Here is a 27857-nt window from a genome sequence, read left to right on the forward strand (position 1 = left end):
TCTGGACTCCACTGAAAACTTACATTTTTCAGCCATTTTGTTTAAGTTTGCTAAATGCTCCGAGGAAATACACCTACAACACGAAGAAAAAGCCTGGAAAAATAGACAAATGAACAAAACCCTATGCTTTTTCTTTGCTCTTTATTTTGTCAGCATACTAAAACATCACCAGAAAACAAACCCATAAAGAAAACGGAAACTAATCGTCACACAGCTAAAGAAACTTTTGCTCCTCTATTTGTCAGCCTCTAAATTATGGATGTTTCTCTTTAAGATTGTGGCTTAGGAACTTCCTCAATAAAGATCCGGGAAACTGAATTCCAACCTGTGTAGGCGTCCGCGCTTCCATATCCTGGACAATTACCGACCCAGAACCCAACGCGTACCTTGCCTTTGTGGATGTTATTGCAGTGGCCCTCAATGTTGTCGACGCGATGAAGATTTTGACTTTTTCCGTTGCCCATATAGACGATACCATCAATTGGTAGGGGTCCAGAACACTCAACGCCGTTGAAGGTGAAAAACCAGCGTTTGCAACACGAACCGCAAGAAGCGATTCGTAGAACACCAGTCCAGTAAACATGAAGCACTGTACTTGCGTGTTTCTTAAAAAACACACAGTCCTAAAAGAAAAAATTATTTATTTTTTCCTTTTGTATTTTTTTTTATCTAAAAAAGAAATTCATTGGAATACGAGTTTCATGCATCTATTTCTTTTCCTATTTTTACAAATAATCAGTCTTGGCCCCCCTTTTTTTTTTTCTTTTTCATTTTTCTTTTTAATGATCTAAGTCGACCTACTAAAGCATACGTGTAATCATAATTTCATAATGATTGTTTTAGAGCCTTTATATAAGACCATTTCTATTCCTCAAATGCTATAAATACGTACAAAGCTTTCCTTTAGAGTCGCAGAGTGCTCTACACTCGTGGAGCTATATAATAAGTGGAATAGTAAAGGGAAAATTATACCATTGCCCTACAGAACTGTTTCGAAAGAGCCTGGCCTGCTGGTCCTCTCTCGTCAAATGCATGAAACACTGACTAACTAAGGTAATATACATACATATATATATTTGTAGAAAATATAGCCTGAGTAACTGTAGTAATTAACTGGTGTACAAAATTAAATTGCTGCGTCTTTCAAAGGGGTTCAGAATGTAGGAAAGCTGGTTACAGCTCTGTCTACTATGCTTGTCCAAAAGGGACAATATATCAAGATGTATTTATTTACAGCAAGTTTTATATATCTATGTCAAGATTGATATACACATATCAAGATTTGCATACACGTAAAACAAGATTTCAATATACATATCAAGATTTACGTACACGCATCAAGATCCGCTTGCAAGTACACCAAGTCTAATAAATATTGATCAAGTTCCTCTTACATGGATCGATAATCAAATATTATATCGAAGTTCGCGTACAGACATTAAGATTCGCATTTATATATCAAGATTCGCATATATACATCAAGATTTATACATCGAGATTGTGATAGGCTTGTATGATGTACTAAGTAAAGAGTTTGCCTGGTTACTTAGCACGACATTAGCGTAAGCGTAAACATAACAATCGCGGCAGATAACGCTAAGAGAAATGCATGGTGAAATGTCTCATCTCGAACGCTTTTTCGAGGAATTTCTGAGAACTGTCCACGAAGCAACTGAAGGGCTCAACGGTCAGCAGTGTGGGCCAAATCGTGCGAATTCACTCCTCTATAACTCTTGGTTTGATCTCAAGCCGACTTGCGTCACTTGGTTCATTCCTCAGATCAGTTTCTTGAAGACATCGACGAACTTACAAGGGCCCTGCCCTGTGTTCATTACAGGCAAGCTATTTTTCCAGGTACAATGAATCAATGCCTTTGAAGAAACTCCAAGAATTTTTACGATGTCCCCCGGCACCCACTTGAAAGACTCTTTCCGCAGCCGTTGTACCGTTGTCGGCATTATACCGTGGCCGGCCTGTCTGACCCGTGTATTCTACAGGACAGTCAAGCTGAAAAAGACCTTCATTACCAGGCTCTGTGACACTTTCATTATTGTACCTGGACAAATATCTTGCCTGTAACAAACACAGGGCAGGGCCCTTGTAAGTTCGTCGATGTCTTCAAGAAACTGATCTCAGGAATGAACCAAGTGGCGCAAGTCGGCTTGAGATCAAACAAAGAGTTATTTCAAAGTCACGAAGACGATAGAGGAGGGAATTCGCACGATTTGGCTCACACTGCTGACCGTTGAGCCCTTCAGTTGCTTCGTGGAGAGTTCTCAGAACTTCCTAGAAAAAGTGCTCGAGATGAGACATTTCACCATGCATTTCTCTTACGTTTACGCTTACGCTAATATCGTGCTAAGTAACCAGGCAAACTTTTCACTTAGTACATCATACAAGCCTATCACAATCTCGATGTATATATGCGAATCTTGATGTATAAATGCGTATCTTGATGTCGCTACGCGAACTTCGATATGATATTTGATTATCGATCCATGTAAGAGGATCTTGATCAATATTTATTAGACTTGGTGTACCTGCAAGCGGATCTTGATACGTGTACGTAAATCTTGGTGTGTATATTGAAATCTTGTTTTACGTGTATGCAAATCTTGATATGTGTATATTAATCTTGACATAGATATATAAAACTTGATGTAAATAAATACATCTTGATATATTGTCCCTTTTGGACAAGCATAGTCTACAGTTATCGGCCAACTGTAATCTATCTTAAAAGCAGAGAACAACTTATTTCATTGTGCAATGAAATCAAATGTAGAGACAAATACCTTAATCAAACCATTGTCTCTGCCGTCATCCACGTTCTTCCAGGCACACTCTTTCCAGTTCTTTGGAGGTGTCGCACCAGGAGTCCCAGGGATTCCGTTTGTCCCACTTTCTCCTCTCCGCCCCTTTTGGCCGGGAGGACCCAGTGCTCCTACTTCCCCTTTAACACCAGGATCTCCCTTAGGACCTTGGGGTCCCTTGGGCCCAGTCTTCCCTGGGCTGCCCCGGTCACCTTGGACTCCTTGGCGTCCATCACGGCCATCACGTCCAGGCGCCCCGGGGAGCCCAGGCTTTCCGTGCATACCAGGCATCCCAGGATAAAAGTACGGTGGAGGTTGCTAGTTTGAAAATAAAATGTTTTTTGAGTAGGTAGAACTCAAATAAGTACACTGTGGTTGCCCCCGAACATCGCACTTGCTAGGTCCGAAGGAGTTTCGACGATAAAAATACTACCGTTGTTATTCGCAAGATCAACACTTTCATGATCTTCAGGTAACAACTTAAGTCCTCCTTTACAAATGCAGATGGCCAGAGGATTCCATTTATGGAAAACTACACATCACACTTGTGATGAGACGAAAACATAGCCGCCCTCGGGGTTGAGCGGTCACCTTGCAAATTGGTGACAACCGCTGACCTTACTAATCGCTTACTACAGTACCACTGTAGTAACTTGCAATAGTACCTATATTCATTCTTCCACGTTAGTCTTTCATCCTTTTTCCTAATAGCTTAAGGCTTCTCATTGTTTATTGTCATGTTGATTGAAAGTTATCGCGTTCGGGCATTTTTCTGCTGATCATCAATAGTGCAAGTAATATTTTGATTTTGCAGTTCCATGAGAGGTTTAATATGAAGGTTTTAGCTCCATTCAGTCTCGTACAACAATATAAATAGATATCAAGAATCAAAGACTTATCCTCCGTTTCTGTTATGAGTAAGATTTAGGGTGTCAATTTTACAGATGAATATAATTCAGGGGAATGTTACCCAGGAACCGGAAGGCTGTTTTTTCCTCTTGTAGGCTTCTACTAAGTGAGCGCATGGAGGTTTTATCATGAACGTTTTGCAGTGACTTGAATCTTAAAATGCTCATGTATTTCAACCTAGAAAAAGGATTGATTTTCTCTTTTTCGTGGCAGAAAGTTTCCTTACTTATTCCAATAACTTAATAAGAGATAGTGAAAAATAAACTGACCACTTTGTAGCTTGATGGTTGACTGGACTTGTTATCCGCTGCGCGACAAAGAACCAAAAATAAAACCGCAAACAGAAAAATCCAGAAGGTTAAAATTTTCACCACCATTTTGTATGGATGATCTGTTCAAAATCTAAACAGACATTGAATTTTTAGGAAGATTAAAGAAACGTCTACGGGAAATAAAAACGAACAACGTAATAAAAAATACACATAAAAATATATGAACGGCCTACAATAGTTTATAGCTGTTGTTGTAAGCAATGACGCATTCAATTAAAGTTTTCTTCGCATGATACAAAGTCGACACAAAAATGACCAGAGAGCTTCATTTAGAGACAAGATAATTCAATACGAGCAAAGATATTAGAATTTTGCATGTTTCTCCTGCATTTTTCGATTATTTGTAACTTTCTTCAGCGCCAGGTTTCTAATGAATTGTTGGATCTACGACGTCTTTTCTAACGGAAGAAGTTCAACGTTTGGATCACCTTTTTACTTAGCGTGTGACAACAACAAAACAAATTAAAATTGATAAAACACGAGAAAATTTAGATTGCCGTAACATCAAGCAAATAAGAAAAGCAAAATCGGCAGGAGAAGTGGCCTACATTGTCAGATGAGTCTCTTCGGTCAGAAACCCTGCTTCGGTCTTGTCGCTGTGCGCTGACTCAAGTGATATGATTCTCGATAAAACAAGTTCGTAACGTAATAGTTAAACAATTATTTTTTGATGAACCTTGCCATTCTTAGAAAGACAACTAGTGGTCAGACTGCATTTGTTCGTTCCCAATCTATCCAATTAAAGGAAGTCTACTATTAGTCACACGCCGTTACGCTTACGCGTTGCCAGGTGTGATGACAAAATTGGAATAACGAGTAGAAGTAAAATCTTTGTATTCCGTTGGTTTGCTGGCGCGCGCATTTTTCAAATAAATTGTTTTGAAATTTAGATTATTGGAAGGTTATATTTTAATCGTAACGACTCAGACGGAGAAATTTCTCCCTGACGTGCAACAAGACACACTCTGCTAACTCGTCCACCGTCTTCATAGCGCATTATGTATAACTTATTATGTAGATATCAAATTAAACTGTCTGGTCTTCTAAAAAAATTCAACAAAAGCCCTCATAACTGACCCAACTGACCTGCAAATTGTCAAAGAAATTAAAAGCATGCTCGGTAAAGCGTTAGTAAAGTCGATTATGCTCAATCTGATCGGTAACCGTTAAACATGTCAAACTGAATTGAGACGATTGAGCACTTTTCCTATTTTCAAGCATGCCAATCGACATAATGCCATTACATAAACAACAAGTGATGTCTACAGTACAAGACATCTCATGTTTACCGTGGAAACAGTTCAATTCAAAGCGCGCCTCTTTAATCAAGTCTGTCGAAGCAGATCCTTTTGAGAAATGCATAGACAAGCTTAGTTTAACAAAAGAGGTCGAATAAAGTTTATGAAGCAAATTTTATAAAGTTTTGTTTGAATTATTCAAAACGCATTCTTGCGAGACCGTCTCATTCATATTAAACACAACCCACCTTTCTGACTCACAACAATTTTTCCAAGTTTGGTCGAGGAAAGTTTCAGATTACAATGAACTGAGTCTTGAACTACAGAGAGAAAAGTAAGAGCGTGACAAAAAAAAAAAAAAACATCTTTCCACATTTCATTCCTTACCTGCGAACTCAAAGGTTTACCATCTGTCTTATGCTAGTTACAAACATGACACTATCGACATCGGTCTTAGCACTATTCAGGACACGTGTCGTATATAAACCGCAAAGAGTGAGTCTGTTTGGCTCAATGGTAGAGCATTGATTCCTCATCTCCCAAGCTCCGTTAAAAGACGAAAAACGTCATTCTCTATTTCTATACCGAGCTCAACATATACCATCTCTCTTATTCTATATACCAACCTTCATGTTCTTTTTCATTTCATTTCTATTTTGAGCTCGAGAACCTCGAGGAACTTTTCGATGTTTGGGTAATTTTCAGACGAAAGCAACTCTGGACCGTTTCATTCGGTCTTTCATCATAACTTTCTTCAAAAAGTTGCAGTTATTGAATCAGTATTATCATTCTTGGAAGGATACGAAAAATCGCGAGAGACTGAATCAGATCATCAATGTTTTAATTCACTCCCGCTTGAACTAGCGACATATCAGGCCGTAAGTACGATGGCTCTCAAGGGCCATCCACCTACAAAAATTTTCATGACTTTATCGCGCGATAAGTTTTACTAAGCCCATTCATTCAAAAAATTTGCAATCAACATTATCGCGCGATAGATAAACTTATTGCACGATAGAACAACTTATCGCGCGATAGAAAAACTTATCGCGCGATAGAAAAACTTATCGCGCGATAGAACACTGTATCGCGCGATAGAACAACTTATCGCGCGATAGAACAACTTATCGCGCGATAGAACAACTTATCGCGCGATAGAACAACTTATCGCGCGATAGATAATATTATCGCGCGATAATTTTATTACTAGCTCCCATGGCCCCACGACCATTAGCACGTGGTCACATCCATATCAAGATGGCGGACCAAGTTTCAAACGTGAGTAATTGTCCAAGAAATAAAGACTTTTATTCTTGATTTTTGAGCAAGAGACGGTAATCGTTGGGTTAAATTGTATTATATTTCTATGCTTTCTACGCCTTATATTCATAAACAATCTTTCACCTTATACACCTTATATAGTTTAAAAACATATCCCTACGCCTTATATTCATAAACAATCTTTCAAATATAGAGCAATAAAGTCCCTCTCATATCTTTAGCCCCACTTACTAAGATAGCATAGAAATATAATTTAATTTAATCCAAAGATTACCGTCTCTTGCTCAAAAATCTAGAATAAAAAAGTCTTTATTTCGTGGACAATTACGCACCTTCGAAACTTGGTTCGCTATCTTACTATAGATGTGATCACGTGCTAATGGTCGTGGCGCTATGGGAGCTAGTAATAAAATTATCGCGCGATAATATTATCTATTGCGGGATAAGTTGATCTATCGCGCGATAAGTTGTTCTATCGCGCGATAAGTTGTTCTATCGCGCGATAGAACACTCTATCGTGCAATAAGTTTTTCTATCGCGCGATAAGTAGTTCTATCGCGCGATAAGTTGTTCTATCGCGTGAAAAGTTGTTCTATCGCGCGATAAGTTGTTCTATCGCGCGATAAGTTGTTGTATCGCGCGATAAGTTGTTGTATCGCGCGATAAGTTGTTGTATCGCGCGATAAGTTGTTGTATCGCGCGATAAGTTGTTGTATCGCGTGATAAGTTGTTCTATCGCGCAATAGAACACTCTATCGCGCGATGACTTGTTCTATCGCGCGATAAGTAATTCTATCGCGCGATAAGTTGTTCTATCGCGCGATAAGTTTATCTGTCGCGCGATAATGTTGATTGCAAATTTTTTGAATGAATGGACTTTGCAAAACTTATCGCGCGATAAAGTCATGAAAATTTTTGTAGGTGGATGGCCCTTGAGAGCCACCGTACGTAAGCGACGTAACGGTAATAGCGAGTCGCTAAATTTTACAGGAGCTAATTTCTCGTCGAATGTAAAATTATTCTGGGGAAAACGTAGGGTGAAAATCGATTTTACGAATGTGAAAGGGGGTGGAGGGGAGGAGGGGGAAGGTTGAAAAAGAGAAAAATTCCACTAAGCGTGAGGGCCACGGCTGTTTGGCATGATTATCGTGAAGACTTTTCAAGTAAACACGTTTTCATTCGATGTCTTCAAAACAAAGGCAAAAAAGAGTTAATGCCTTTTCTCCATGATTGTTGTTATTGTTATTCTGTTTCTGTATAATTCAAAGATGCTCCATCCCTTCAAGCACAATCGATATCAGATATGCAATATCCCTTACAAACATCAGACACTGTACGTTGTCAAGAAATTTTGTAATTTCTTGTATTCTCTTGACGCTGTATTCTCTTGACGCTGTAGATTAGAGTATTTTGTTCTGAAATAGAGCTACGGTTTGAACATATACACAGTCCGGGGCTGGGTTGTTCGAAAGGGGGTTAACTTTAATATGGGATTAAAAGGTAAGCTTGGCTTTAATTTCTCGCGTAGAGGAGTGTGTAAAAGAGCTGAGGATTTGTTGGGGTCTATTTCAATATGACTCGAAACTAATTGAAAAAAATACAAACGAAAAATCCCTGTGCAAATCTATTAAAGTGAATTAAAGTTTACACTCACCCCGGGTTAGGTTAATCTTGTTTTGAACAATTTGGCCCAGACCCGGAAATAACAACCTCCAATAAAACGAGCATCTTTGGTAATTTACGAGAATTTATCTTGTCTTGAGAGGGGTTTCTGTTAGACAGAAATAAAGCTTGAAAAGCTGTACGGAAAAGAAGTGATCTACCACCAAGAGACACACTAATAACTTTACATCACTTTTAATTAAATGCAGTATTTTAAGAGCTCTAATCTAGAATTGTTGTTTTGCAGTTAGCTCAATGATGTTCACTTAAATGAATTTGCAGAGCATAACATACTGAGAAATCGATATGAATATGGAAAGTTTTTTAAATGCAGTTTTGTTTAACTAGCTTGTGCTAATTGTGTAACTAAACTCAGATCATGCCCAATTAAACTGTAGGCGCTTATGCAGGAATGAACACTATATTTCGAAATCTAAGCTTGTGGTTTGGGGACTTCCTCAACATAGATCCGCGACACTGCCTTCCAACCAGTATAGGCGTCATGGTTTCCATATCCTTGACAGTTACCGACCCAGAATCCCACGCGCACCTTGCCTTCATGGATGTTGGTACAGTGACCCTCAATATGGCGGACACGGTGAGGATTTTGATGGCTAGCACCACCCGGGTACACAACACCATCAACTGGTAGGGGACCTGAACATTCAGCGCCGTTGAAAGTGAAATACCAGCGTTTGCAGCAGCCGGTGCAGCCCTCAACTCGAAGAGTCCCAGTCCAGGAAACACGTAGAGATGTGTCAGAGAAGTTCTTAGTAAACAAACACTCTTACGAAAGAGTTATGAACCCAAGACAAACAAAAAGAACAAGAAAAATGTTAGTTTAACTTCAGAAGGGACCAGGCTAAGTAATTTGGGCCGTTTTATTTATGAGAAATTAATGCAATGCGCAATCAAACAAATTAAAAAACCAAGTACCACAAAAATCAAACGCTAAGGCTTTTCCTTCTCAAAACTATTGCTATTCACCTTGATGAGGCCGATATCTTTTCCTTCATTCAAGTTACTCCACGAACACTCTTTCCAGTTCTTAAAAGACATCACACCAGAAGTTCCACTTTCTCCACGCTGCCCTCTTTGGTAAGAAGGACACTGTACTCCAGGATCTCCTTTGGCGCCCGGAGTTCCTCTAGGGCCTGGGGGTCCTTGAGGTCCAGACTTCCCTGGACTACCCTGATCACCTTTGACTCCTTCACGTCCATCTCGGCCGTCACGTCCTGGTATCCCAGGAGACCCAGGCTTTCCATGCATACCAGGTATTCCAGCATAACAGTTAGGAGGACGTGGCTAGTTTGGAAATGAAATATTTTCTCCAAGTTAGGAATCAGAGAGGCATTTTTTGTATGGCCAGCAATACTTTCACCATGATTTTATGATGTAGTGCGAAAATTTCAGTTTCAATATTAATGAAGGTACTTTAGATTATGACAATCAAGCGTGGAAAAAAACAAAATCGTTGTCACTTTTGAGGATTCTTTCTTCAGTTCTTCTGATTTTACGGTTAGACACTAAACGAAATAAGCGGCATACAACTCGGATCCTCAGGAGTAAGTTTCTTGGTTCCTTTTTGTCCTTTTCGTCTTTTTTGACTTATACACTATTTATTGATTAGATAGCCAAATTGATTTCACAGAGACTAAGCAAGTCAATCAGAAAGCATATTGAAACAAAGCAATAAAAAGGCCAATTTTTCTTCTGGCTTTCAAACCAAACCCGAAACCGCTTAATGTTTAGGAACAATGTCATGAAAACATTTGATTGTTTTGAATGACTTAACCATGGGTTGATTATCGTTCTGTTTTCCATTTGCAGTTTCTGCTGCAGTGTGAAGTGTAGCCAGAAGTAACAGCAACAAACTTGGACTTGACATGTTTGTAGTCTAAGTAAGTTTTTCCAGATATTTTTTTTTTGTGGATGAAAACACGAGTAAGGATTATATAACAATTGACTTATGCTTTTCTTTTATTTATTGATTTATTGATTCACTCAATACCAAAAGTTAAACCAGTAGTTGAGGGTTTCAGTGGGGTGATGACTAACGGTTAATATCTTTCCATTGTTTTTTGTTTGTTTGTTTGTTTGAGACCCTCATGGACTTCATGACGCCCAAAGGTTAATTGATGTTTGGGGGCCTGGGGCCCGTTTCTCGAAAGTTCCGGTAACTTAACGGGCCTCTGAAGCTATGTTTTGAATCAAAATTTAAATGATAGGAAAGCAGGTTCTGGAGCCCAAACCAGTCCTTTTTATTTGTTTAGCTGATAGTTTTATTGTACCATTTTCAAAACTTTTGAAATCCCCATCTTGAATGAAAACAGTATAGCATTACGAGCCCGTTAATAAGGGAAATGTTTTTAGCCAGTGTAAACAATCGATCTCAGTGTACCGAATGTGATTGTGTACTGTCAAGTGAGCTGTTCAGCCTCTTTTGAATGACTTGAATGACTTAATGAAAATAAAATTGTTGTGCAACCAAGTTCTGCCCTTGCTATAAATTTGACTGTAGCTGGCTCATCCAAGTTAGAGACCACGCGTCCTTGCGTCAATCAGATTTATCCTTTGTTGTATACATCACAAGGAACTCAACTGAGAGTCTGAATGGATCGATGGCTCATACGGCTAACGGTTTAATTTGGCCATTTTACAACTAACATATTCTTGCAGCATATTTTTGTCAACATAGCATAGTATAAGATGCATATCAGTGGATAAGATGTTTCCTACTTCTTCAATGAAATGGTTGTCGTAGGGGCGAAAGCTGATAGATTCGTCTTCGATCACCTTTTGCGTCTCAAATGCCAAAGTTCCATTTTATCAAATGTTGCACGTGTAGGATACATTAGCGGATTGCGATCAATGTCTACAAAAGCACGTTATTAGAACGTGACTAAGTAGAACGGTTTTTGTTTATCTCGAGCTACCAAACTCAGCCAAATTTAGCCGAAATGGAACATAGAGCTTGTCGTGAAACAAAAACGAAAGACGTATTGTACAAATATACCCCATTTGGCGAAAAAATTCATTGTAAAACCTCACAGAGGGTAAAAAAGAAATACCTCAAGATTCTAGATAATGTGATATTTTGCGTTTAGAACGTTCGGTTCATATTATTTATTTTTTGTTTCGAAACTGAGCAACCCACTTCAATTTGTGCGTGGAAAAACGCTATCTCGTCTTTAGAGAATATGATTTTATACGCCGAACAAACAAAACTCTTGCAAGTACTACAGGAAGAAGATATCTTGAGCAAATCACGTCCACGTCAGTTGAAGTATCAGTTCAGACTTCAGACCGAGAGGCGACGAGATCTTAAATTCCTAGTTGTTAAAAAAGAAAACAAACTTTACAAATACGAACGACATAAGCCTTGGCCCAAATCAGTTAATGTATTCCTTCCTTTCATTTTTAACTTTTTGGTGTTATAATTAGAAGGTAAACTGATAATTCTGCGAGATGTAATGCTGGGTAAAAAGCAAATCATATTTTTCCTGTATTAAGCGTTTATGCTGAAATAGATATCACATTTTTCCAGCGCTAAGGCTGACTCTTGTGAACTTCAGCTTTATATATCCGCTACACTGAACTAAATGTCATATATTTAGTAAATAAACCCCTTCGGGCGGCTGGTATGTCGGCTGATAATGTCCTTGGCTGAGAGATTGTCCTCAAAGTTTCATATTTGCCCTCGAAGCTTCGCTTCTCTGCCAACTATTCATTTTTCGGACAATCTCTCAGCCGCGGACATTATCAGCCGACATACCAGCAAGCCAGAACGGGGTTTATTTATTTTATAACCCTCCTATTAATTTTCACATCGCAATTAAACTGCGCGTAAACACAGTAAAAAAGCCAGTGGTGATCTGATGGCGAATGCGCGTGATTGACGCAGGCAAGCAAAAAAACAAAAACAAAAAAACAAACGAGTTTGGTTTCCTTCCATGATGTAAATAGGAGAACGGAAAAGTTGAAACTCTTGTGTTGACTATGTTTCTTTTTCACGGAAAAAATCGGATGATAAATATCGACGCGGACGGGGGTTATTGCGTGATAACTGTCCTGTGATTTTGCACCACGTGACATAAAGTAACCAATAAAATCGCGCCAAAATTAATGAGTGGGTTATAAGTAGCCATATCTGGGATGTCAACAATTTGCCTACCTAGAATCCCACGCGTAGTTTTCCTGCATGGATATCGTTGTTATGAACCTTAATACGGCGGACAGAACAGGGACTCGCTGGCAAGGGACTTCCTTCGTTGCGCAGTGCTGAGGACTGAAATTTCAGCGCCGTTGTGGGCAAAAATCCTGAATAAATTCGAAATTAAAACCGTGTTTCATCATAGGACCAACCCAGCCCCATGCTCAGTTTTAATTAAAACCGGGCGCTGCAACATTAGAAAAAAAAATCCTTGATTGGTTCCGCAAGTGATGGTACCAGAAAAAGCCATTTGGCTTTAGGTAGGGCCCTGTAAGGTGCAAAATACAAAATGGAAGGCGGTCATATGATGACATGCTTATCAACTGACACAGGATGGCTCAAATGGAAAAAGATATAATCTTTCTCCAACCCAAAAAATATTTTAAAAAAAGATAATGAAATTGTACAAAAATCTTTTGCAAACAATTGTGCAGTCACTTCAGTCATAACGATTCTTTTCTGTGCATTTCTTATGACTTTGCCATCATTCGAGATCGTTAGAAGCCCGAAATTGATACCAAGATCTTTCCCAATTATGTTCATTTTTTCACCTTTAATCAAACATCATTCACTCATTACATGACTGGCTTTTTGTACTAAAAAATCATTTTTTTTTTCTTAAATCATCGTTTTGGTGGCTTGTTGGACATCAGCGACGGCGTTACCGATTCTTTTATAGTTGTGGAGGTGGAACCTCCTCAATGTATATGCGGGAGACTGAGTTCCAACCAGTGTGCCCATCGAAGTTCCCATAACCAGGGCAGTTTCCGATCCAGAATCCCACGGTGACGATTTCCGCCGGGATTCTTTCACACACTCCCTCAATATGTCGAACACGGAGTAGATTCTTCTTTGCCTGAGCTCCATATCTCATGTATACCACTCCATCAATTTTGGCCGGGAAAGTGCATTCTCTCCCGTTGAAGGTAAAATGCCATCGCTTACAGCAATGATTGCAGTTGTAGATGCGAAGAACGCCATTCCAGAAGACCCGAAGGCCAGTTTTGGATGATGCTTTTTTGAAGCGACATGCCTAAAGGAATAACGAGTCTTAAATAATTAACAGAAGAAAAAGCGGCTACATCAATAATTTCTAATAAACGATTTGTTTCTTTATTCTACGCACTTTATATTTGTAGATCCCGAAACACCTTATTCTTTTTCGTTTGTTTATTGTTCTTTTTAAAACAGCGCTAATTGTAGTAAAAATTTTGAGTGCGCTGTGCTTTGTGTTATTTCGTAACGTTACGTAACATAGCTTTATTTAGACCGTATTGTTCATGGTAGTTTGTTCAGTTTTATCCAATAGGTTCCACTGTATTTCGTAGTACCGCTTCGTGCAGCTTTTTCGCCGCTAGGCAGCGACTCATCAGTATCGCAACAAATGTAAGTTTTGTATTAGGTAGTCTTCATCGTTATTTTCGTTGTAGTTTTCCTAAGTATATTTAGCTTAATTTGTATTGTCATAGGTTTTCATTCGCTATTTTCTTTGCAGTTTAACCGTTCCGTTTCGTTTCGTTTCGTTTCCGGTTTCGTTCGATCTATGCCGGCCACTATTATCAACTGTTAAAATTAAATATTTCGAAACTCGCGTCAGAAACTATCCTGTAGTTTTCCCGATGAAGAGTTAGCCACCCATGGCAGGTACACTATTATTATCGTTTCAATACTAGTGGCTATTTTTGTACGCGCCTTTCCTAGTTTTGATTAAGATTACTGGGACGCATCAGCACTCCTTTTTTTTTCTTTATTGACTCCGAAGGGTAGACCAACCGACTGTCGCGACATTAATTTTACTTAAGAATTAAATCATATATTTAATTAAAGTATTTTGATCATCGCTTTTCCTTTTTAATAAGTAACAGGCGAGGAGTCACTACATGGATGACCGTGTTAAAAACCTCATACTAACTTACTTACTTACTTATGTGCATTTTTTATTTCAAGAAGTAGCAAATTTTCATCTTGTATCAAAATCTTTCGTGTTTGTTACAAGTCATTGTTTAAAGTATAACAGATAAAATAATTAAATAATTACCCTGATCAAGCCGACGTCCTTTGGATCACTGAGGCCATTGAACACGCACTGCTTCCAGTTACCTCTGAATGACCCTGGAAGGCCGGGGAAGCCTCGGGGACCTGGGGGGCCCCGAATCCCTCGGTCGCCATCGTCACCCTTTGGGCCCTGAGGACCAGGTGGTCCTTGAGATCCTTGTGTCCCATTTTCTCCAGGGGGGCCTTGAGGGCCCTCATCTCCTTTTCCACCAGGGTGACCTTTGGGTCCCGCAGGTCCTTGGGGTCCGGGCGATCCTGGAGATCCTGTTGCTCCCGCAGGTCCCGGACTTCCCGGAATACCTGGGATTCCTGGCATGCAACTACAACCACTACATCCACACTGTGTCATTGGTAAGGTGCTCTGTTAAGAAATCTGGATGAGTGTTAAGTTTTTTCCGGCCTGTTGAGTGTCAGTTTATCAACAACAAGGGGAGCGTCGAGGACCTGTCAATGAAATAAATGTCGTTTTCTTCCACTCTTTACTCAGAAAGAGCAAAAAGGTAGGTTTCCCTTGGACAAACTACTGACCTACTTCTTTTTTGTTGCACTAATATTTTTGTTACTGTTTTGTGTATAACTTTAGATCAAAAATACGATTTTATGTAATATAGCTGTTTTGTAAAAGATCTTTTAAATTGTGAAAATTCTAGTCCTCGTATGATTCGTTTTCTTATGGGAATGGTACACAATATATTAACTCTCCTATTCTATCTCCAGAACGTGTTTATAACTTTCATTAAAAAGTCTATTAGATATGAAAAACATTGATCAAATAGCACTCGATGGGTAGATTTCCAGTGATCAAATTTAATTCTAAGAAATTTCAACTCACGTTACAAGCAGAGCCCAAGGGTATCAGAAGTAAGATTAATAAACAAGACATGATGGCGGATGAAATCTTGTTACGGAATTTCGGCATTGACATCCTTTGAACTGAAATATGAATGAGAATGTATTGTTAAATTAATACTTGGTAAGTACTGTCTTCATTGCCATTGGTTTTCGTTTTATTTCCAACGTACGCCTTGGAAATTTGGACTCGTCTTCGTCTTGAAAAGGACTAAAACAAGGGTTTTTCAGCCAGAACATTTCCATAAAAACCATATATATAAAGTATATACCTGAATAGCTTACCTATAGTAAAATTGGGTAAAGTTAGATCAAACTGAGCGAGAAAACAACACTGCAAAACAGAATCAAAACAATACGAACTGTAAGTTGACGACAAAGATTAACGAGAACGTAAAGGATGCACTTAAGGCTTACCGGTTGCTCGAAAGTGAACTAAATGTCTTCCTCTCGACTCTTGTTATACCCTCAGAGTGGCTCATACAGCTGTAGATTTATCCAATAGAATGTTTAAGATGCTTTACGTTATGTAGGCTTTTGTGTTTGCATTGGCTTGTTTTGTTAGTGAATTAGCCCTTGAGATGGGATCACATCCGAGTAGGATCGCTCCATATGAAATAAATTCCGTGCACGTTCACTCGACGTGTGTCAGATAATGTCAAAAACACCGTGAATTTTAAGACAGGTCCACGTAGAAACTTTCGACAATCTGAATTTCATTTTTTTGTTATCTTTTAATAATGATTCACACAGATAACTTCATTATAAGTTCAAAATAAGATTTCTAATGAAGAATTTTGACCGTTGCTTAATTTAATACGTAAGCTAACAGAAATACCTGGAGTTTACATAACAACTCTCTGTCAAAACTTGGACAGCAAAACGCCTATGATTGATTTCTTCGAAAGGTAATGAAGGCCGAATGTGCATGAAATATATCCTGTAGTAAGTAGCTTAGGAATAGTGCCACCATGGTGGGACTTCATTTTCATGATATTGTTCACATTCCAAAGGGAAATTTTCATACATTGGGTTTCAGCTTTAAGTTTTGTCAATTTCTCAGTTTCTCAAAACTCATGAGATGGACCTCGTACAACAAAACTGGAATGCTCACTGATCTCAGAAACGCAAAATTGTCTTTGTATGAATTTCTCATCTTTGGCATAAGTTTAGAGAGACAAAAAATGCTGCAAACATACAATGTACAGAGCAGGTTATATAAGGTTGCTGTAATTAGTTGAAGGAAATAGCGCCATATAACAATTCGATTTGGAATAACTATGGCTAAATCGAGTGACTGCTTCAGTAAGTCCTTTTGTGAACGTGAATCACTTTGAGCGTGCGAATAGGAACACCTGAAGAAACAAGGCTAGGTAAAAGCTAATCCTTTAAGAGCCTTCAGATTTTCTATTTACACCATTAAATAGACAAACGTGTGACTTGTCAGGGTGGAGTTTTTTTATCATTACGTGTGAGAATCTCATGACCGATTGCATTTTTCGGTGTATTTGTGTTTTGATAAATATTTGTAACCGTTTTATCCCGCCATTAGCGTTTCCCTTCTAATTGGGCCTCATTTATAGATCAATATGCAAATACTGGATGAAAAACGAGTTACTAATTTGCGACGTCAGCGATACTGAAAGTCAATTGCGTTTTGGATTTACGGGTGTTGCTTACTACCTTCCATGCACCCTCGTCAATAAACTTCCCAATATGCTGTCAGCATTTTAGTTGCTGATTTGCCGCACGGGTCTTAGCGATCTGATTTACGCATATAGCAGTCTGTGAGTGAGGTGTATTCTGCAGCCGTCGTTTTCACTGAACATTTGCTAAGGTGCAACAGCTGGGTTGTTTTAGGTCTTAGCGTTCAACTTGTTTATTTCTCACGTCAACTAAAGAGAACCTAAGTGGTCCTTTATATTTTGTTTGCATTTTCTCCGACAACATGTTTGCCTACTTGTTTGAAGAGATCATGAGATGAAAGAGTTCTATGCAGCTATGGTGTATCAGATGGCTAAGTTTGGCTATTGACCTAAATACGGAGAAAATGGGCTATTTTCATTAGTTATCAGTCTATTAAATATGTCTGCTAGTTGTTTTAGCCACCCTAAATTTTTCCATTCCAAAATGATCATAGGACGACTAAAGAGAGAAAAGCAAAGGGCCATTCACATGAACCTGATCAGTACACCATTCTTCTCTCTGAGTTTGATTACATAAAACATTTTTTTGTCATTTTATCAAGCTTCTTAGTCGTTGGAAATAGGCCAACATGAAAAAGGATCACGTTTAACAAATTAGAAACAAACAAACAAAAAAAACACAATTTGCAGCAACGAGAAAAGTCAACTTACTACTTTCACCATCTTGTGTTCATTTTCTTTACATTGGGTTTCTTAGTCATACAATCTCATGGCGGAGCTCGCTGTGCGCACAGCCTAGCCTCATACTCATACCTACATACACGTAACTACATGCATATCAAGGTCTTACTCAAGACCTTGGGCACAGTTTTTTTCTCTGGCCATACCGATATTCCGCCCAGTAAATAACATATAACACTGACGTCTCTTTCTGGTATATATCTACAATCCTAAATGGGAATGGTAATTTTAGCAGTGGACATTCCACTAGTTTGCTCTTCTCACTCACTGTTTCCAGGTCGAATTGGAATTTTGAGTGTTGGTTTTTGTGGGGGTAGGAAAACCAGGAGACCTGGAGAAAAACTCTCGGAGCAAGAACGAGAACTAACAACAAACTGAACCTACACCAGGGATAAAATGGCGGGATAAAACGGTTACAAATATTTATCAAAACACAAATACACCGAAAAATGCAATCGGTCATGAGATTCTCACACGTAATGATAAAAAAACTCCACCCTGACAAGTCACACGTTTGAACCTACACCTACACTAATTATGATTAAAGTCTTTCCTAACCTAGTCTGTGCAGGACAGCGCGGTCAAACACATTGCATGTGCAAGAGTCTAAACACGATATAGCAGACTTCTGAACGTGTGTCCATCGTTAAGTAAGGAAGGAAGGAAGTGTTTAATTTCCAACTTTCCAACTCGATCAGTGTATGTAGCAAACGTTTTTGTCAAACTGCGTTAACGGTTGGTCAGGTGGTTCTTCTGGACTACTCTAAAAACTTACTTTTCTCAGCCATTTTATTTAATTTCGCTGGATGCTCTAAGGAAATACACGTGGAGCACGAAGATAAGGCCAGGAGAGACGTTAAACAAAGCAAAGCCCTAAGCTTTTTCTTTTGCCCTTTATTTCTTCAGCATACTAAAATATTATTACAACAAAACAATCCCATGCAGAAAACGGAAACTAATCGTCACACAACTAAAGAAACTTTTGCTCCTCCATTTGCCAGTCGCTGAATGATGGGTGTTCCACTTTAAGATTGTGGCTTAGGAACTTCCTCAATAAAGATCCGGGAAACTGAATTCCAGCCTGTGTAGGCGTCCACGCTTCCGTATCCTGGACAATTACCAACCCAGAACCCAACGCGTACCTTGCCTTTGTGGATGTTATTGCAGTGGCCCTCAATGTTGTAGACGCGATGACGATTTTGACTTTTCCCAATGCGCATATACACAACACCATCAATTGGTAGGGGTCCAGAACACTCAGCGCCGTTAAAGGTGAAATACCAACGTTTGCAACAGTTATTGCAGCTAAAAATCCGCAGGGAACCAGTCCAGTAAACATGAAGCACTGTACTTGCGTGTTTCTTGATGAACACACACTCCTAAAAAAATACATTTTGTTTTTGTTTAGTTTGAAAAAAGGTCAATGGAATACGAATTTCACGCAGCTATTTTTCTGCAGAGCAAACTTGTTTTTACAAATAATCTTCATGACTCTTCGTACTTTTTTTTCATTTTTCTTTTTAATGATCTAAGTCGACTTCTTTAAGCATACGTGTAATCATAATGTTATGATGATCATTTTAGAGCCTTTACATAAAAACAGTTCTAATCCTCGAATGCTATAAGTACGCGCTAAAAAGCCTCTCTTTGAGTCGCAGAGTGCTCTACTCTCGTGCAGCTATATAATTAATTGAATAGTAAAGGAGAAAATATAACATTGAACTACAGAACTGTTTTGAAAGGGCCTGGCCTGCTGGTCCTCTCTCTTCAAATGCATGAAACACTGACCAACTAATATATCTATCTATCTATCTATCTATCTATCTATATATATATATATATATACATTCTTGATAATAAAATCCCTTGATGAGTGAGCAATCACGAAACAGGCTTGTAAGGATAAACTTAGTCGTCGTATTTTTCTACTCAACATAATTATATTGCGCTCTACTTTTATGTATCGAGCACTGTTATACGGAAGAATCGAAACGCAGACTTCTTATATATATATATATATACATATATATATATATATGTGTGTGTGTGTGTGTGTAGATATCTTTGTAGAAGATATAGCTTGACTGAACTGTAGTAGTTAGCTGGTGTACAAAATCATGAAATTGCTGCGTCTTTCAAAGGGGTTCAGAATGTAGGAAGCTGATTACACCTTTGTAATCGGCTAACTGTAATCTATCTTAAAAGCAGAGAACAAATTATTTCATTGTGCAATGAAATTAAATGTAAAGGCAAATACCTTAATCAAGCCATTGTCTCTGTCGTCATTCACGTTCTTCCAGGCACACTCTTTCCAGTTCTTAGTGGGCATCATACCAGGAGTCCCAGGAATTCCGTTTGTCCCATTTTCTCCCCTCGGCCCCTTTTGGCCGGGAGGACCCAGTGCTCCAGGTTCCCCTTTCGCACCCGGGACTCCCTGGAGACCTGGGGGTCCCTGGGGTCCATTCTCCCCTGGGCTGCCCCGATCGCCTTTGACTCCTTTGCGTCCATCACGGCCGTCACGGCCGTCACGTACAGGTGCCCCGGGGAGCCCAGGCTTTCCGTGCATACCAGGCATCCCAGCACAAAGGCACAGTGGAGATTGCTAAGTTTGAAAATAGAATGTTTTTGAAAAGGCAGAACTCAAATACGTACACTAGTTCATATATTTATTCTTCCACGTTACTCTTTCGTCCTTTTTCGCAATAGCTTAAGGTTTCTCATTGTTTATTGTCACGTTGATTGAAAGTTATCGCAGTTCGGGAATTTTTCTGCTGACCATCAAATATTGCAATTAATATTTTGATTTTATAGTTCCATGAGAGAATTAATATGAAGGTTTCAGCTCCATTCAGTATTGTACTAAAATCTAAATAGAAATCAAGAATCAAAGACTTGATCTTTCATTTCTGCTCTTAGTAAAATTTAGGATATCAATTTTTACCGAATGAATATAATTCAAGGGGATGTTACCGAGGAACGACGGCTGTTTTCGAGTTAGACAAGCATACGAAAGCTTGCTAAACTAACATCTTCTTCCTGTAACTTCTACTAAGTGAGTGCGTGAAGGTCTCATAAACTTTTAACAGTGACTTGAATCTAAAAATGCTCATATCTTCCAACCTAGGAAAAGAATTGATTTTCTCTCTTTCGTAGCAGAAAGAATCTTGGCTTATTCCAATAACTTCGTGAGAAATACTAGGAAAAAAACTCACCACTTTGTCGCATATTGGTTGACTGGAGTCGTTATCCGCTGCGCGACAGGGAACCAAAAATGAAAACGCAAACAGATAAATCCAGAAGGTTGCAATTTTCACTACCATTTTGTATGGATGATCTGTTCAAAATTTGAACAAACATTGAATTTTTAGGAAGATTAAGGAAACGTCTACGGGAAATAAACAATAATCACGAAACACACATAAAAGGCCTACAATATAATAGTTTATAGCTGTTGATGTAGGCAATGAAATATTCAATTAAAGTTTTCTTTGCATGCTACAAAGTCGACACAAAAACGACAAGGGAACTTCATTCAGAGACAAGATAATTCAAATACGAGCAAAGATATCAGAATTTTGCATGTTTCTCCTGCAATTTTTGATTCTTTGTAACTTTCTTCAGCGCATAAGACTTCCGTAACATCAAGAAAATAAGAAAAACAAAATCGGCAGTAGTAGCGGCCTACATTGTCAGATGAGTCTATTCGGTCAGGAGCCCTGCTTCGGTCTTGTCGCTGTTTACTGGCTCAAGTAAACATAGGCATGCTACGCATGCAGGAGTTATTTTTTTGGATACGTAGGTTGAAATGGGACACTATATAACTGATGCTGGTGTCTGAATAATTGTTGGCAAAAATAAACTGCATTGGTACAACGCTTCCTGCAGTCCCCTCCACAGCCCTAATTTGAACTTGTCACGCAACGCTATCTCTCTATCCAACATTGTATGACGAGACTAAACAACAACCTGCTCGTAGGTTAAAATTGTGCTTATTGCCTTTCCTTCGTCAGAGACAAAGTCCTAGTTATTATTCTGACCATTAAGGGTCAGAATCAGAAATTCTGTTTGGATTTTCCTGTGCAAGAAAATGCACAATAGCGTGCAGTTTTTAATTGGCGTAAAGTAATGTGGTGGCATATCCAGGGAACGAGGTTGAGGTTTGGCATCGAGTGTCAGTCAGATTTGAAGTATTGGCCGCGCATCAACGATAAGCTTGTTACAGTTTATACTCATCTTTCGAGTGAACTTAAATATATTTATTTAAAGTAAAAACCTAATACTGAGAATCACTACTATTGTTAACGTACTGATGAAAACAACAACCCTTGGGAACAGTAATACCACCATCTTATGTAAACGTTGGCGATTGAAACCATCCCTAAATAAATATTGCGAACAAAACAATTGTACTTTTCTGACCAAAAAAAAAAAACTTGTGGAAGTCACTGCCACTTACCTTTAATTTCAATCAGTCAAAAAATTCTATAAAATGCCTTCTGTGATATATCGTTCCGAGGCAAAAAAAAATTGAAAGGTTTGTTATTAGATGTAAGCAAGAGAAATCCTTGTAAATAAAGTCATCGCGTTCAAATACAACTTTTTGTTGAGTGATCCCGCCTTTCCTCCGGCAAGTTTAGTAATTTCAAATTGTCATGGATGGCATCAACTTGTTCCGAAGTCTTAGTCTCCATAACTCTCCATGTTAACAAACCATGAAAAGCACTCGACAGCGATTTTGCTAAAACAGCAAAGCCTTCAATTCGAACCAATTCAATTCAATCTGCTGATCCACAAATCCGGCCCAAATATAGGCTCCGTGTAGCTTCTTGTTCAGTAACAGATGGTTGCCTCAAAATACTCTTCCATATAATTTTGCAGTGGAAAGCTCTACTTTATCTCTTGCAGCCTCTGGACAAAGATATTTTCCGGTCTCCGTTCTTCGAACAAGTGAAGGTAGATTGAGCCAAGAGAAAGTATCATTCTTCAAAGGATACTAAGTTGGGCTACTTGATTGGTTGTTGCCTATCTGGACTTTGCCCTTTGCGTGCGAAATACCTGATGAAATGCAGGTTGTTTACAGGAAATTGACACGCAATGGGGTAAAGTCCAGGTTAGCTATAAGCGAATTTTATTGGTAGAAAACGTCTAAGCACGTGAGAGTTGCGTGGAAAATTAACCGACCGTACCATTCTGTCCCTTGTGAAATATTTTTCATTGAGGTAGATTTATGTCATAAAATTTGCGTTTACTGGAAAATGGCATTTTCGTCTAAAAAAATCTAATCCATACTGGTGAGTAAAAAGTAACACGCAATTGTAACGGGAAAGTATCGTTTAAACAATATTTAATTCATGGAGGACTTTTAGAAGCAAAGAAACGGATATGTAACATGGCAGTCGACGCAGAAAGTAAATGTAACTTGGTGGTCGTTTCAACCGCTGCTAAAAGAACAATCATATGGCAAAAAAAAAGATTATCAATCAAATATGGTTTACGCAAATATCTTGCGCAAGATTTACCAGAGTCAGTAAAACTAGCCTTTCCGAAACAACACGCTATAGCGCTAAATTCGTGTTAGGCCTCCAGCTGACGGTGTATGCGTCGTAAGTGAAGGAGCGGTACACAAAACATGCACGTTTTAACTCGCTAATCGGTAGAAAAAGTTCCCTGACGACCTTTCAAATCCAGACAGATCATAGCGATAAAATCCTCACGAGGGACATGAGCCATTACACTGAAAAGATGATCTTACAACTCTTGTAGATGTTATCTTACCTCGTCCCTTGAGCGAAATTCAATATTGGAATCGCTGATTAACTCATATATAGCAGTGAAATATCCTGAAGTTGCTCCTATCAACATCTGAAGTAATATTTCATTCAAAATTTTTCTCACCTTCCACTCACTCTTCTTCAGAAGGAAGACTAAGCATAGTCGTACAACGATTACAACTCCACCGCTTTCCCAACACGACTGATACATTTCCTTAATTCGCGAACCGTCTCTCCGACTCAAGCGTTGATTCGCTGAAATTTGAAGACCTGTCAAACCCCAAATTAGCAAGAACGCTCTGATTGGTGGTGACATCGAAAAATACTACAATCTGATTGGTTTGTGATACACCAAAAAATTGGGCTAATCACATTGCGTTGAGATACACCAAAAAAAGATGCGCCAATCAGATTGCTTAGAGATACACCGAATTGCGCTGATCAGATTACACTACACCACAATACACCAATCTATACGCTAACATATAGTTATTTTTTTAAAAAAAATAACTCAAAAATGATTCTTGATAAAACAAGTTTCTAAAGTGATAGTTAATGAACTTTACCATTCTCCGAAAGACAACTGGTTTGCTTGTTCCCAATTTGTCAAATGAAAAGAAGTCTACTATTGGTCACATGCCTTTACGCTTACGTGTCGCCAAGTCTGATGACAAAATTGAAACTAATGCTTACCGGTTGCTCGAAAGTGAACTAAATGTCTTTCTCGAAACTCTTGTTATACCCTTAGAGTGGCACATGCAGCTGTAGATTTATCTAGTAGAATGTTGATGATGCTTTACGTTATCTAAGCTTTTGTGTTTTCGTTGGCTTATTTTGTTGGTGAATTAGTCCTTGAGATGGGATGACGTCAGTCCAAGTAGGATCCGTTCCACATGAAATAAATTCCGTACACGTTCACTCGACGTGTGTCAGATAATGTCATAAACACAAGTTTAAGACAGTCCATGTAGAAGCTTCCGACAAGTCTGGATTTAATTTTATGTTATCTTTTAATAATGATTCAAACAGATAACTTCATTACAGGTTCAAAATGAGATACCTAATGAAGAATTCAGCTAATTTTACATAATTTACGTCAGCTAGAAGAAGTACCTGGAGTTTACATGAGCAACTTTCTGTGAAAACTTGAAAAACAAACGCCTGTGATTGATTTGTTCGAAAGGTAATAAAGGCCGAATATGCATAAGACATATCCTGTAGTAATTAGCTCAGGAATAGTGCCATGGTGGGACTTGATTTTCATGATATTTTTCACAGTCCAAAGGGAAATTTTCATACATTGGGTTTGAGCTTTAAGTTTTGTCAATTTCTCAGTTTCTCAAAACTCATGAGGCGGACCTCATACAACAAAACTATAATGCTCACTGATCTTAGAAACGCGAAAGTGTCCTGGTATGAATTTCCCCTCTTTGGCAGAAGTTTAGAGAGGCAAAAAATGCTGCAAACATACGATGAACAGGGCAGGTTATTTAAGGTTGCTGCAATTAGTTGAAGGAAATCGCTCAATAGAACAATTCGATTTGGAGTAGCTCTGGCTACATCGAGTAGCCGCTTCAATAAGTCCTTTTGTCAACGGGAATCACTTTGAGTGTGCGAATCAGAACACCTGAAGAAATAAGGCTAGGTAAAAGCTAATCCGTTAAGAGCCTTCAAATTTCCTGTTTACACCATTAAGTAGACAAACATGTGACCTGTCAGAGTGGAGTTTTTTGATTATGAGAGTCTCATGAACGTTTGTATTTTTCGGTGTATTCTTGTTTTGTTTTGTAACCTTTTTATCCCGCCGTTAGCGTTTCCCTGCTAATCGAGCCACATTTATGAATCAACATGCACATACCAGATAACAAACGAGTTAATTTGTGACGTCAGCGATACTGAAAGTCAATTGCGTTATGGAATTACAGGTGTTGCTTACTGCCTTTAATGCGCTCTCGTCACCAAACTTCCCAATATGCTGTCAATGTTTTAATTGCTGATTTGCCGCACGGGTCTTAGCGATCTGATTTACGCATATAGCAGTAATGCAGCCGTCGTTTTCGCTGGAGTAAACAGCATTTGTAAAGATGTAACTGCTGGCCTGTTTTAGGCCTTCGCGTTTAACGTGTTTATTTCTCATGTCAACTGAATAGGAACTAAGTAGTTCTATATATTTTGTTTGCATTTTTTCCGACAACATGTTTGCCTACTTGTTTTAAGAGATCATGAGATGACAGAGTTCTATGCAGCTATGGTGTATCAGATGGTTAAGTTTGGCTATTGACCTAAATACGGAGGAAATGGATTATTTTCATGAATTATCAGTCCAGTAAATATGTCAGCTTGTTGTCTTGGCCATCCAAAAGTTTTCCATCCGAAAATGATCACAGCACGACTAAAGATAGAAAAGGAAAGAGCAATGCACATTAACATGATCAATACATCATTCTCCTCTTTGAGTATGATTATATAAGAAATTTTTTGTTATTTCGTTAAAATTCTTAGTCGTTGGAGATAAGCCAGCATGAAAAAGGATCACGTTTAACCAATAAGAAACAAACAAACGAAAAACTCACTATGCAGCAACAAGAAAAGTCTGAACTTAATACTTTCACCCTCTTGTGTTATTTTCTTTACTTTGGGTTTCTTAGTCATACAATCTCGCAGCGGAGCTCGCAGTGCGCGCAGCCCAGCTTCATACTCGTACCGACATAAAAGTTGCTACGTGCATATCAAGACCGTACTCAAGACCTTGGGCACAGTTTTTTCCGGCCATACCGATATTCCACCCGATAAATAACATATAACGCTGACAATAACAATTGAGGAAAATCATGTTTCATTATTGGTTTCAATAATCCGCATTTCTGTTCAAGACTCGAACTGAATTTTTTCAATTTATACCCAACCACTTATAGAGAAGACTTAAAGATTTTCATTGGGTGTTGTAGAGCTCTGTTTTCTTTTCCAGTTTGAATTTTAGTTGAGAGAGAGAGAAGATATAATCTCCTTGCATCTGTTTCTAATATAAAGCCCTTCTTTTAGATTGCACTGGAAATTAAGTTACATTGAGATGTTTAAGTTGCAGTCTAACGAGACTTCTGCAGATCACTTAGTGTGACAAGAAAATAATGATTAACGGACATAATCGTCTCTATAACTTGTATTCCACCGAGCTACACATTTTTTCTTCGAGTAATAGTCAAAGAAAAACTAAGATAATTGCTGTTTTTTCCAAAATATGAGTTTTGATTGAATCATAATATATTTAGACCCTTTGAACATTTTCTGAACTCTGACGCAAGAAACACAAGTCTTAACAGGCCGATATCCCTTTACTTTATCACAGAATATCAATATATAGCTTCTCTAAGACAATATTTCTCAGTAAGGCACACTATGCATACAGTTTATTTTGACTCAGTAGTTCTAGATATGTATTTAGTCTTCTCCATTTCAGTTTTCTGGGACACGTGAATATCAATTCTTATCATGAAAAAGTCCGAGCAAGTAGCTGAAATGTTCAGTCTTAAGGAGAGCGTGGTGCACAAGAGCGTTTTAATTCGAAAATACCATCTTTTGCGAAGTAGGAAAGTAATTAGGTGGAGTAATTATTGGTTAGATTAAAAAAGGTATTTCGAATATCTAAAGGATCAGTCTGTTGCATGTCAGATTTGACAGGTATCAAAAATATGCAGTAAGCTTTGCGATGGGAACTGTCGTGCGGATTTGCACGTGAGCCACAATTTCTTATTTCTCAGTTGTAAGCCCACGCGCTCTCCTGTGCCATAAACAAACGTGAGGTTCTAAATAAAATCACCCCCGACCTTGAACTATCCTTTCATAATCCTTTGTAAGTTTATCAACATGAGAATCATTGGTCACCTTGATCAAGCCTTGGTCCTTGCCGTTCCCTGATTTCCATGTGCATTCTTTCCAATTCATATAGGAGGAAAACTGAGACGTTCCTGGCTTTCCAGGCTCGCCCTTCTCCCCTCGCTCTCCCCTTTGGCCGGATGAACCCTGGGTACCAGGTTCTCACTTATCTCCTTTATCACCCTGTGGACCAGGTGGCCCTTGAGGTCCAGGGCTCTCAGGGACTCCCATGTGGCCTTTAGCTCCGTCACGTCCATCGCGGCCATCGCGACGAGGTGATCCTGGGATACCGGGCTTGCCGTGCATACCTGGTGCGCCATTTTTTCCCGGAATTCCTCCATAACATAATTGAGGTTCCTGTTTTGGGTCATGTAAAAACGAAATAAAAGATAAAAGTAAACAAGTAGGAACAAATAATAAAACTGAAGGATTTCCAAAAATATAACTTTAATGTCTAGCCTACAAGTTTTGCAA

The 27857-nt window shown here is 38.7% G+C and overlaps 4 protein-coding genes across 8 annotated transcripts; all 4 read right to left on the reverse strand.

Moving 5' to 3' along the window:
• Window positions 1-124: 124 nt before the first annotated feature.
• LOC111334487 (collagen triple helix repeat-containing protein 1-like) lies at window positions 125-4708 on the reverse strand. 2 transcript variants are annotated; one of them, XM_088753389.1, is made up of 4 exons: window positions 4603-4708; window positions 3992-4124; window positions 2796-3131; window positions 125-623 (listed from the first exon to the last, which is right to left on the reverse strand). In XM_088753389.1, the coding sequence occupies exons 2-4, from the start codon at window positions 4097-4099 to the stop codon at window positions 270-272; spliced, it is 798 nt and encodes a 265-aa protein (XP_088609515.1). In that variant the 5' UTR covers window positions 4100-4124; window positions 4603-4708; the 3' UTR covers window positions 125-269. The 2 variants fall into 2 exon arrangements, with proteins under 2 accessions (XP_088609515.1, XP_088609516.1); XM_088753390.1 differs by having other exon boundaries at window positions 3992-4029; window positions 4603-4673.
• Window positions 4709-8384: 3676 nt separating this feature from the next.
• LOC111334509 (collagen triple helix repeat-containing protein 1-like) lies at window positions 8385-12637 on the reverse strand. Its single transcript, XM_088753391.1, has 3 exons — window positions 12410-12637; window positions 9222-9540; window positions 8385-9021 (listed from the first exon to the last, which is right to left on the reverse strand). Exons 2-3 carry the CDS (start codon window positions 9502-9504, stop codon window positions 8669-8671), a joined length of 636 nt encoding a protein of 211 aa, XP_088609517.1. The 5' UTR covers window positions 9505-9540; window positions 12410-12637; the 3' UTR covers window positions 8385-8668.
• A 149-nt stretch (window positions 12638-12786) lies between these two features.
• On the reverse strand, window positions 12787-15923 carry LOC111334486 (collagen triple helix repeat-containing protein 1). 2 transcript variants are annotated; one of them, XM_088753387.1, is made up of 4 exons: window positions 15770-15923; window positions 15336-15436; window positions 14487-14864; window positions 12787-13481 (listed from the first exon to the last, which is right to left on the reverse strand). In XM_088753387.1, the coding sequence occupies exons 2-4, from the start codon at window positions 15426-15428 to the stop codon at window positions 13122-13124; spliced, it is 831 nt and encodes a 276-aa protein (XP_088609513.1). In that variant the 5' UTR covers window positions 15429-15436; window positions 15770-15923; the 3' UTR covers window positions 12787-13121. The 2 variants fall into 2 exon arrangements, with proteins under 2 accessions (XP_088609513.1, XP_088609514.1); XM_088753388.1 differs by lacking the exon at window positions 15770-15923 and adding an exon at window positions 15638-15699.
• A 2560-nt stretch (window positions 15924-18483) lies between these two features.
• On the reverse strand, window positions 18484-27548 carry LOC148734325 (collagen triple helix repeat-containing protein 1-like). Of its 3 annotated transcripts, none has more exons than XM_088753384.1 (4): window positions 27393-27548; window positions 20952-21073; window positions 19997-20341; window positions 18484-19118 (listed from the first exon to the last, which is right to left on the reverse strand). In XM_088753384.1, the coding sequence occupies exons 1-4, from the start codon at window positions 27436-27438 to the stop codon at window positions 18765-18767; spliced, it is 867 nt and encodes a 288-aa protein (XP_088609510.1). In that variant the 5' UTR covers window positions 27439-27548; the 3' UTR covers window positions 18484-18764. The 3 variants fall into 3 exon arrangements, with proteins under 3 accessions (XP_088609510.1, XP_088609512.1, XP_088609511.1); XM_088753386.1 differs by lacking the exon at window positions 27393-27548 and adding an exon at window positions 23635-23729; XM_088753385.1 differs by lacking the exon at window positions 27393-27548 and adding an exon at window positions 23515-23671.
• Window positions 27549-27857: the final 309 nt, after the last annotated feature.

This window comes from Stylophora pistillata, chromosome 3, assembly GCF_964205215.1.
Source record: "Stylophora pistillata chromosome 3, jaStyPist1.2, whole genome shotgun sequence".
Classification (NCBI taxonomy): domain Eukaryota; kingdom Metazoa; phylum Cnidaria; class Anthozoa; order Scleractinia; family Pocilloporidae; genus Stylophora; species Stylophora pistillata.